We start from the raw sequence: 11,313 nt of genomic DNA, 5'->3' as shown, positions 1-11,313 counted from the left end.
AGGTGTGTGCGGCCACAGTCCTGTCCGTGAACAGGTGTTGCAATGCCCAGAATGTCTTGTGTCTGCGCAGTAGCTCGGGACTGGCTTTTTCCAGAGCACGAGCTGCTCCCTGCTACTGCGCAGGTGTAAGCCATCCTAAACCTGTGCAATCCAGCTGTGCTTATCCACGTGGCTGTGGACTCTGATGTTCCCAGTAAGAAGCGGTGGTCTTTTTCTCTATTTTCAAAAACTTACAGGTTTGCTTTTAATTTCCTAGTCCTCGTTTCTTCTGAGCAGTGGGAATGGTCAATGAAATTCTACAAAATTCCAAGCTGATATTCAAATATAGGTAGCTTGGAAATGGACTAATCAGATGATGCAGCTGATGCTTTCGATTGGTCCATTTCCAAGATGCATACATCTGAATTAACTTGGCATGAACTCTGAATAATTAGCTTCTCACTGTAACCCCTATTGAGCTGTACACTTTCATCCATCACAGAAATAGGGATGGTCAAGGAGATGCAGATAATTTTGAAAGATGCAGCATTATGCACATTTTGTATGCAGATTAATGCAGCTTGAACATGAACCAATCAAATACTGCTGAGGTAATATTTGATTGGTCCATTTTCATGCTGTATAAATTTGCATAATCCTGCATCAACTCAAAATGATTTGCGTCTCATTAACCACAGAAATACCGTGTTTCCCCCCCAAAAAAAGAGACCCAGCTTATAGATTTCAAGCACGCTTGCAATATAAGCCCTCCCCAAAAAATGAGCCTCAACTACGGTAAATGAGAGTCTAGGTTCGTGTATGGGGAGGTGTGCACTCTTATCATACCTCCCTTGTGGCGGTCCCCTCCATTTGCCTATAACAGCTCTGGTATCCACCCTTTGACCCAGTCTCCACGACCAATTTTCCCGTCATAATCTAATGTGCGCCGGGGACGCATCAGCACATGCGCGCACATTTGATTATGACAGAGGGGAGCACGGTTTCGAAGCCTGTACAGAGACTGGGTCAAAGGGTGGATACCGGAGCAATTATAAGCAAATGGAGGGGGACACAGCCACAAGGGAGGTGTGGTAAGAGACTGCACACCTCCCCATACACGTACTTCGTGTTATATTAATTTATAGATTATATATTTCAGGAGGAGTAAACACTGTCTCATATTCGGGGAAACATGTAAGTTCTCTAAATAAGAGAGGTGATGGTCATGATCAAAGATGCTCAATATTCTGTGCTGCCATTGAATTCTGTCACATGTGCCATTTCCATCTATGGAACAAAAGGTTTGCATTATAGTAAAACACTTCTAAATATATTTTCACATAAAGTATCTGGCCGAAAGACAGAGATTAGAGCAGAAGAAATTCAGACGATAGCTTGTTGAGCCATATATACAACAGATTTTAATTATACTGAAAATAAATTACAGGAAAACAGCTTTGAATTTTAAAGAGGACAAAGGTACACAACAAAAATGCTCATTTACCTCCTCCGCCCATTGGGGGGAGACAGCAGTGTTCAAGGCAGGTAAATATCACAAATATATCAAAACTTCAGATTGGTTGATGCATTCACACACTTACATGAGCCACAAACGGTCCCCAAACAGGGACTCCACTTAGCCTACCACAGAACCAGGGTTTGGCATGGACTACAAAAACTTGATACAAAATTGGTATTTATATTATTTATATATCATATACATGCCCTATTTGATCTTGTATAGAAAATAACTAATGCTGTACAGATGATCTGAGCTTCTACAGCTGTAGGCTAGGCTTCTGGATGGACAGTACCCCTCCCACCCCCAGTTCCCCAATAAAATTAACGGCATATATTATATACATGAAGGCTAAACAGAAAGGAAAAACATCCACTGCCCCTTCTCCCCTGATTTACCTAGGTTATGGCAGGTTTGTGGGTAAAAAAAAAAGGCATTTTGTTTTAATTAAAAGAAAAATGGTTTAACCCATTGTACAGGTATACTGTCTGAAGAGGAAACATACAAAGAAAAAAAAAGGCAGTAAACAGACTGGCAGATGTATATAAAGATCCAAATCATTTATCATACATGTCCAAACTACAGTAGAATATAAATATTAAAATTATACATGGACACTACATTCATTCTTGTAAAATATAATCCGGTTTTGTGATTAGATGTACTTGAGTAGGAAGGGAGGAAAGCAATCTTGCACACAGCTAAGTTCTGTAATAATTTAAAGTCAACATGCAAGAGCACCACAGATGAACCGATCATTGCCGACAGGGGGCAGCGTAGCTTTGACAAATGTGCTAAACCTCATTATAGCTTATCCATGGGGGGAAATAAAATATGTGGCAGCATTTCAATGAACCAGTTTATATAGTCAGTCTATAGTCATAATGTAATTGTAAACTTTGGTTTGTCACATTGATTTTTCAGAATTCTCATTGTACAAAACAATCACGGGACGGGGAAGGTTGCAGATGGAGAGAAGGATTGTCAGTCTGTCTTTAGCCGGGCAGCTTGGGTCACTTGCTCTGTGAGACCTGCCTTGATGGAGTTTGTCACAGATTGTCTTATGTTATCTTCCATCAAGTTATCGCTCAATGGCTTCAAAACCTGGTGTGCAAAACATGCAAAGAAAAACCAAAAGATGAAAAACATAAAAACACACATGCAATGTCAAATACATAAACATGGTAAAAAAAATAAAAAAATGAAGATATGATCAACTTGTGCTCCTAAAAAATCTCTCACCCTGTGAATTTGGTTACTCGGAAATTAAATGTAGTACACCTAGCAAATTTCCTTAGGTCAAGGGCACTGAACCAGTGACTCTCAGCTGGCAAAGCATGCTGGGATTGAGCAGCTGGTGGCACACGGGTTTGCAGGCCCAGCCCACTAACAACTGAGGAACTTGTAATAAGCCTGTTATACCAGTTCTGACAACTGTCCCAGGAGTAGAAACCAAAATGTCTCAGAAAGTAAAAGGTGAAAGTACGCTTTAGTTTTTCTTCTTGTTATTGTTCGATGACCGTCTGTGTCTTTGTTTTGACGTAAAAGCCTGGCGAGGCAGCCGACGTTTACACACTTCATACAGTTTGGAAAAGACCTGGAACATGAAGTGGTTGGTTAGGTGCAGAAAGTAGCATACAGAAAAAGAAGAGAATAAGCAGAAGGAAGAAAATTAAAGGCATAGAAACTCCGAAAGGCATAATAACCTCTCTGGTTGGCTCATAGTTTAATTTTGCCTTACAAAGGGAATCAACAGTGTTTGCAGAATACCCCATTTACTACTTTAAACTTAACTAGACATAAAATACTACTTATGAATATTTCCCTGGCTTCAGGGGCTAAGCAGGTAGAGCTAAAAACACACCAGAAGGAAAAAACATGTACAGCTTGCTGAGATCATGTTGCGTTAAAGGTTCATATACACCTACCAACTATCTGTCCAACTCTCTGCCAAACTTGTCTGTTAAGCACCATTCACATGCTCAACAGCGGTCTCTTATGCAGCACAATTGTCAACCAGCTTTTGTTGTGAAACAAGTTGAAACAACTAAAAAAAAGTATTTTGCTGTTGTTCAAAAAGCTGATAAGACTGATCAGAAGTCAATCCAACTGTTGTATTGACTTCTTATCAGTCTTATCAGCTTTTTGAACAACAGCAAAAGACTTAGTTGTTTCACAACAAAAGCTGGTTGACAATTTTGCTGCATAAAGGACTGCTGTTGAGCGTGTGAATGGGGCTTAACAGACAAGTTTGGTAGATAGTTGGACAAATAGTTGGTAGGCGTGTATAAACCTTAAGCCGTGCACAGGTCCAAACAATCTGCCCAACGATCTTCTAAACTTGGTCTGTTGGAAGATAGTTAGGCCTGTGTATGGCTGGCAAACAACCAACTGATAACAGGTTGTTGTAGACAGATCCAATCGGTGTATCAACCTACCCAACATGGTTAGCCATGTGTCTACAAGTATCTAACAACTTTGTTGCTTTTAAATGCAGACATGTTGTGCAGTTTGTGGTTTCGCTTGTGCACATAGTATTTAAGGGAGTTGTTTAGTTGGCGTGTGTGTACATACTTGTGTATATAACTTGCTGTGCAGTTGTGTTGTGCATTTTGTTGGACGGGTGTATGAGCCTTTGCACTAGTAACTAATAGAGCTTTAAAGACTAACCTATACTGGTTACACAGGGTGCCACAAAGCAAGTAGTAGCTTCGAACAGTTAAACCGTAAGCTGCCTTTTGAGTGTAAAGAAAGGCATATTAGACACTAAAGAGCCATAGGGAACATTTCCATGTTTGTGTTCTCTTGGGGAGGGGTGCGTTTTTTCCACATTTTCTTTTGGGGGGGCTCAATTGTGTGTTCGTCTGCATTTAAACATACGCGTTTCCCACAGATGCTAATGATTGTGAAGGTGAAACCACTCACTGTGTGCAAAATTATGCAGCAAATTATGCTGCACTGCTGCAAGGTTTCTTTCGCAGAAGTGAAATTTGCATTGAAGTGTGAACGTTCACATTGACACAGCTTTGTAGTGAGAATTTGCATGCGGGAAAATGCAAATAATTTTGACAAATGTGAACTCTGCCTCAGTCTTCATTTTGTGGAGAATATGCCATCCACATGCCTGGCAGGAATGTAAACAGATATGTCTGTTTACTGATCACATGGACAGCTATTTTATGAGGGTAAACAGTATGAGAGCATTTCTAAGTAAATGCTTTTAAATTGCCATGTTTCATTTAACCTGTCACAGTAGAGTGACCCTATACCCTGCAGTGATTCAGCCTCTACATATGTAGCAGTGAAAAATGAATTGGACTAAGCCTGCAATTGAAAGTTTACCTTGGTAAACCAATGGTAACAATAATAAAAAAAGATAGAATAAGAAAATAAGCTAACTGAGCTCTCCCAGGTGATTATGCTGATGAGAAATTATATGCAGCCTAGCTTTCACTGCTCAAAGAATAACAATCCTGCTAGGACCAGTTCACATGGGCGTTTAGCATCTGCTCACCAAGACATTCCCAAATGAGCAGATAAGTGTTAGGTATCAATTCCCATCGTTTGGGCAACGTTTTTAAACCTCCTAGGGAAACATTGAGCCGCCGAATGCAGCCGATCCTGAACGCTACATTTATGATCCAGGATGAGACGAGGGAGTCGAGCACGATGTTTACAAGGACGGGACAATCCAGTACCATAGTTTAAAAAATTCATTTGAATGGATAAAGCGATGATTGCGGCAACCACCATGAATAACGCCTGTGTCAATCAGGCCTTACAATGCAAAGCAAAGAGCTTGAGCTGCAGTGCCCTATCCCATGCTATATGTGGGTCGGTACAGTACGCAAAGGAAGCTAGGCTGCGGGTAAATTCCCTTTAATCCGAGTAGACATTCATCAGTACGTAATATCACATGGTGATGACTCCATTTAACCTGTAGCTGTCTGCGTCACGCCGATGGGCTCTATTTTGCAGATCGCACGCAGGATGCGCGCGCATCTCCTGCTTGGTGTGCGGAGCGGAGCCTTCAGTCTCCGAGCGGCGACTGTTAGACGGCAAAACTGTTACTGGTACAGCGCTGCAATCTACAGCAGCCCTTTACTGGGGACAGCCGTGTGACACGGCTGTCCCCTCCTTAGGCACAGGAGTGATCGGCTGTCATAGGCTGAATCACGTGTGGATTGGCTGGCGGAGGGGGGGGGGGGGGGGGGGGAGTATAGCAAAAATATATTTAAAAAAAACATTTTTAATTAAAAATAAACAAAAATACACAAACAAACATCTGGGGGGGGGGGGGGGCGATCAGACCCCACCAACAGAGAGCTCTGTGGGGGGTGGGGGGGTATTACTAGTGTGCTGTGTCGTGTGGCCCTGCAGCTTGGCCTTAAAGCTGCAGTGGCCAATTTCTCTAAAAATGTCCTGGTCACTAGGGGGGTTTAACACCATGGTCCTCAAGAGGTTAAACAATTAACCAAGCTTTTTTTTAATCATAAGTAAACTTGTGATTGCTGCGCAGTGTATCTATTCAATTCACTTTGGCTGCTGTCCATGTGGAGTTGTTACTTAAAATGTATGACCATGGCAGATTTCCTTCTAAAAGACTGACACTTGCCTGGTGATTGCTATTAGAAACTATTCCGGGGCCTCTATTAGTCACGTGAATCACTGTTAAGCCTCCCCTTAGTTCACGCAAACTAGAGTGAGGTGAACAGTCTTCCCTCATTCACTACATCTGTGAGCTGGAATAGAAGAAGCAGCACAGCACTACTGCGGGGGAGAGCAGTCCATAGCTTTGAATTACCCTGCAGTAAGACTGGGGCTCTGCTTTTTTGCTACCAGTGAAAACCTGGACGTGTCTTTCAGTCTGCTGATCAAGAGACTTTGTTCTGTGCAATCCCAGGTAGTGTGCTTGTGGAAGCATGCAGTATTGGGTGACAGTAGGTGTGTGACATGGGGATAGTTGATAGATGGCCAGCGACTGGATAGTGTAATGGTAAGGGCTCTGCCTCTGACATGGGACTCCAGGGTTCAATATCGGCTCTTCCCGTTCAGTGAGGAAACCATGGGCAAGACTTCTTAACACTGTTACTGCCTACTCAGCTATGGCGCTTTGAGTCCGCCAGGAGAAAGGCGCAATATAAATGTTGTGTAGCGCCAATAGTTGTGAAAGGGGAGCAATCCCAGAATATTGCCAAGAGGTTAATAGATCTATACCCCGGACTAGGTCTAGCTGCGTATTATTTTACAGGAGGGACACGTGATAATCAGGTGTGTTTATTCAAGTTTGATGAGCTTTGTCCACTTCTGACACTATTTGATAGTAAAATCCTTCAACACGCAGCTGCCCTGCATATGCATTTCTAGTACTCTATGATTTTTCAATATGTTGGGTCATTTAACAAAATAAATTGGCGCACCACTACATACAGTATGCTTTACTGTTTAGATATACTCAATGCTTCTACAATGGGGTTAAACTATAGCCAACCAACGATCATATATTGTGAATGCCATTCGGTTCTGAACTGTGCCTGAAGGTCTACATGGTGGCAGCTCACCTTCTTTGGACTCCTCTGTGCAGCAGAATAAAGAGAGAAACAGAAATGTAATTGGATAATTGTTAGATGAACAGAAAGGCTGGGTTACATGGTTAGTTAGGAAAAGAGTAGAGAGCAGGAGGAGAAAGAACAAGACTGTTCATTAAGGGATAAAGTGCTTCATACTGAACCTAGGCAGATGGGAGGACAGGGCTCACTGAATAGAACAGCTTCAATGTGGACTCTGTTGCTGGACATGCACATCACAATCAAAAAGGAGCGTCTCCAGCAAGTTCGCAGACAGCAATAAAAACCTGACAGAGGTTCTACTAATTTGTAACTTCAATGAAGAGTGTTTATTGCTGCAGCCTGGCTGGAGAGATTCTTTCACACAGTCTCCAGTGAGTCAATTTTGATCAATTGCTGTTTTTCCAGAATCAGACTTTTTCTCCCCCCAAAAATGGGGAGAAAAAAAATCCCTGCGTCATATTACAAAGACAGGGAATCACTGACTTACTAACGCCCGCCAATCTGCTGGGGACTCCCTGCCTTATCCCCATGTGGTCCTCCTGCACATAGCTCACCTTTGTAGCTATTCCAGTGGCGGCGATCTGCAGACAACCTCTCTTCCACATGGCTTCCTCTTGTGAAGGGCCCTGTTGATAACACGATCAACAGGAGCCTTCACTAGAGGAAGCCACGTGGAAGAGAGGATGTCTGCAGATCGCTACCACTGGAATAGCTAGGAAGGTGAGCCACTCTGCCGCTAACTATTCTTTCACGTAGGTAGCGGAGACATTCTGGAGGCGGACCACCACACAGTGCTGGAATCAATAGGAAGATTAGCATCTCTGCCGCTATTCTTACCCAGGGGGAGCGGAGACATGCGGGGGTGGGAGAGGGGACAAGGGGGGATGGAGGACCACAGACATGGGGACTGGAGGACCACACAGAGGGGCTGAAGGGGACACAGACACACAAAGTGTGTGTGTGTGTGGGGGGGGGGGGGGGGGGGGGGGGCAGGAGGACCGCACAGGGAGGCAAGAGGGCACACAGGGGGACTGAAGGGGATACATGGGGACAGGAGACTACACATGGACACACACAGGAAGGGACAATGAGGGAGAACGTCTACAAGATGCTCCTGGAACACTGTGTATATGTGCATATATATATACATACACACACACACATATATAGTATTTGTCCTCTACACCTAGGCTTCTAATATTCTGGAAAATACGGTATTTCTGACGGAGTTCTGATTAACATTTTTTTTTCCCATTCCTCCTTCAAGGTTATTAAATATTCGTACAGAATCGATTGAGGTACATTGATGAAAAAGAGGTTCAGGTGCTTATTCTATGCCAGTGCTGTCCAACTTCATGGGCATGGAGGGCCATTTTTTTTTGGGTGTGGCCATGGACCAGAATGCGGGTGTGGCCACGGGTGGAGACAAATTTACATGAACTTAGCAATGTGGGACATTAGATTAGGACAGTGGTGGTGAACCTTTTGGAGGCCGAGTGTCCAAACTGCAACCCAAAAGTCACTTATCGCAAAGTGGCAACAGCAATTTAAACTACATACAAACGTTTTAACTCATACATGAACATTATGGAAAATCCAAGTTGAAAATAAACTGGGAAGATAAACAATTTCATCCATCCTACTCCTGAAAAATGTGGGGATTTTTTTAGAACCTCCCAGTTTTATTTTCCGTTTTAAAAAGCTAAAAAAGTAGGTTTAATGCTATTGTCTCATGATGACGATTCAGCTTTTCCATAGTCTCACAGTTCGCAATCATGTGACCCCCAACAAGACAAATTCAGCAATCATGAGGCCCCCAACAAGACAAATTCAGCAATCATGATGCCCCCAACAAGACAAATTTAGCAATCATGAGGCCCCCAAAAAATCATGAGGCCCCCAACAAGACACATTCAGCAATCTAGAGGCCCCCAACAAGACAAATTCAGCAATCGTGATGCCCCCAACAAATCATGAGGCCCCCAACAAGACAAATTCAGCAGTCATGAGGCACATAAATAGACAGCATTTCACATAAATAAGCAGAATGCCCCTTTAATATGGTAGACACCTCTCACCTGGCTTCTAAATTCTCCTCTACTGGCTGCTGTGCCTGGCAATAGTGTTTTGGGCCGGATTGGGGATGATGTGTGGGCTGAAATGCCAGGTGACAGGTGTCCCCCCAGTTGAGGTAGTGACAGGTGCCCCCCCCCCCAGCTAGATAGTGACAGGTGCCCCCCACTTAGATAGTGACAGGTGCCCCCCCCCCAGCTAGATAGTGACAGGTGCCCCCCCCCCCCTAGATAGTGACAGGAGCCCCCCCCCCCCCAGTTAGATAGTGACAGGAGCCCCCCCAGTTAGATAGTGACAGGAGCCCCCCCAGTTAGATAGTGACAGGAGCCCCCCCAGTTAGATAGTGACAGGAGCCCCCCCAGTTAGATAGTGACAGGAGCCCCCCCAGTTAGATAGTGACAGGAGCCCCCCCAGTTAGATAGTGACAGGAGCCCCCCCAGTTAGATAGTGACAGGTGCCCCCCCAGTTAGATAGTGACAGGAGCCCCCCCAGTTAGATAGTGACAGGAGCCCCCCCAGTTAGATAGTGACAGGAGCCCCCCCAGTTAGATAGTGACAGGTGCCCCCCCCAGTTAGATAGTGACAGGAGCCCCCCCAGCTAGTGACAGGTGCCCCCACCAGTAACGAGCCCGTTACCTCTGTGTCCCCGCGGGCCTCTCCGGTGTCCCCGCTGGCCTCTCCGGTGTCCCCGCTGACGATGCTGACGCTGCCTCACAGATCAGACCTCACAGATCGCGGCGACTGAAGCAAGCAGAGCGCGCGCATGACACCCGCGCGGCAGAACGTCACATGCGGAAGTGACTAATGATTCACTTCCGCATGTGAGGTACTCCGTGCGGGTACCATGCGCCCTCTGTTTACCTCAGTCGCCGCGATCTGTGAGGTCTGATCTGTGAGGCAGCGGCAGCGGGGGGACATAGGAGAGGCCACAATAAGAGGGAGCAGGCATGGCGCCGATAGCGCAAGCCATGCCTGCATCCCAGGGACACGAGCGGGCCACAGCAGGTGGCCTGGCGGGCCGCCAGTTGGACAGCACTGTTCTATGCAATCATTTTATCAAATAGCCTTAGGGCCCTTTTCCAGCAAAAAACGTGCTCTGATCACAAGTGTTTGCATTTGCTACAGCGACAGGGGTTAAAAACTAATTTTAGGCCAATCGCAAATCCAGGAAAAATGCAGCATTTTTATTTATTGTATTTATAAAACATATTACGCAGTGCTGAATATCCATGCAGTGAGTTTGCGATTGGTCAAAAATTGGATTGCTTTGGTGGAAAAAGGGCATTGCAATTACAAGGTTAATTGTGATGCCCTTGTGTTTGGGAAATCACATGAGATCTAAAAACAATCGAAATTCAGCTGGTGGAAATGGCCCTTTAAAAAAAAACAAAACAAAAAAAAAACCTATAGACATTTTGATATGCTTATTCCCAATGCAGTTCTCCGGTAATATGGCCGACCAAGGAGGACCCCCTTTGACCTTCACACCAAGCTTTCCCAGCACCAGATGGCCGATCCCAGCTCCGAGTCGGATGATAGTCAGATCCACCCGGGTCACTTAATGTATCCACTGGACACTTGGCAAACAATGTATTTGTAAATGAAGTGAACTATAAGACAGACTGCCATCATCAAGCTTTAAAGAGAGACTGAAGCGAATTAATTTTGCCGTTTTTACCTTATAATTCGCTTCAGTACTCTCAGCACAAGTAAACCGCCGCATCCCGCCACTAAACGAGCACTTTAAACCCCCCAAATCAATTTGGCCGTCATTACCTGAAAGAGGTAGAGCTTTCGGCTTCAACTCGGCCTCTCCCGGAGGTCAATCGCGGTGCAGCGCCGCCTCTCCCCGCCCCTCTCACTCTTCCTTCATAGAGACGGGCGGGGAGAGGCGGAGATCCACTCCTCAATTGACGTCAAAGGAGAGGCAGAGCTGCGGCTGAAAGCTCTGCCTGAGCGCAGAAAAATCCACAACCAAGTTGGTCGTGGATGTTTGCCCGGCAATTTTGGGGGGGGGGGTCTAAACCCCTCGTTTTGCAGCGGGGATGCGGCAGTTTACTTGTGCTGAGACTACTGAAGCGAATAATAAGGTAAGGGCAAAATGTATTTGCTTCAGTGTCTCTTTAAAGCTGTGATCAGCTTTAAATTACTCTGCATGTCCAAAATACTGAAA

General features: G+C 44.8%; 1 protein-coding gene across 2 annotated transcripts in view; it reads right to left on the bottom strand.

Moving 5' to 3' along the window:
* Window positions 1-1,374: 1,374 nt before the first annotated feature.
* The window catches only part of ATL2 (atlastin GTPase 2), a 130,037-nt gene continuing 120,098 nt past the window's right edge, over window positions 1,375-11,313 (bottom strand). The window contains exons 13-15 of one of the 2 annotated variants that reach the window (XM_068232299.1): window positions 7,060-7,074; window positions 2,985-3,095; window positions 2,513-2,602 (exon numbers count right to left, since the gene is read on the bottom strand). In XM_068232299.1, the coding sequence (XP_068088400.1) occupies window positions 2,988-3,095; window positions 7,060-7,074 (123 nt within the window). In that variant the 3' untranslated portion in view covers window positions 2,513-2,602; window positions 2,985-2,987. Of the gene's footprint in view, window positions 2,603-2,984; window positions 3,096-7,059; window positions 7,075-11,313 lie in introns of both variants that reach the window. The other variant, XM_068232301.1, reaches the window with a different exon arrangement.

Source organism: Hyperolius riggenbachi, chromosome 4 (genome assembly GCF_040937935.1).
Source record: "Hyperolius riggenbachi isolate aHypRig1 chromosome 4, aHypRig1.pri, whole genome shotgun sequence".
NCBI classification, from domain to species: Eukaryota; Metazoa; Chordata; class Amphibia; order Anura; family Hyperoliidae; genus Hyperolius; species Hyperolius riggenbachi.
This window is presented reverse-complemented; position numbering and strand designations above follow the sequence as displayed.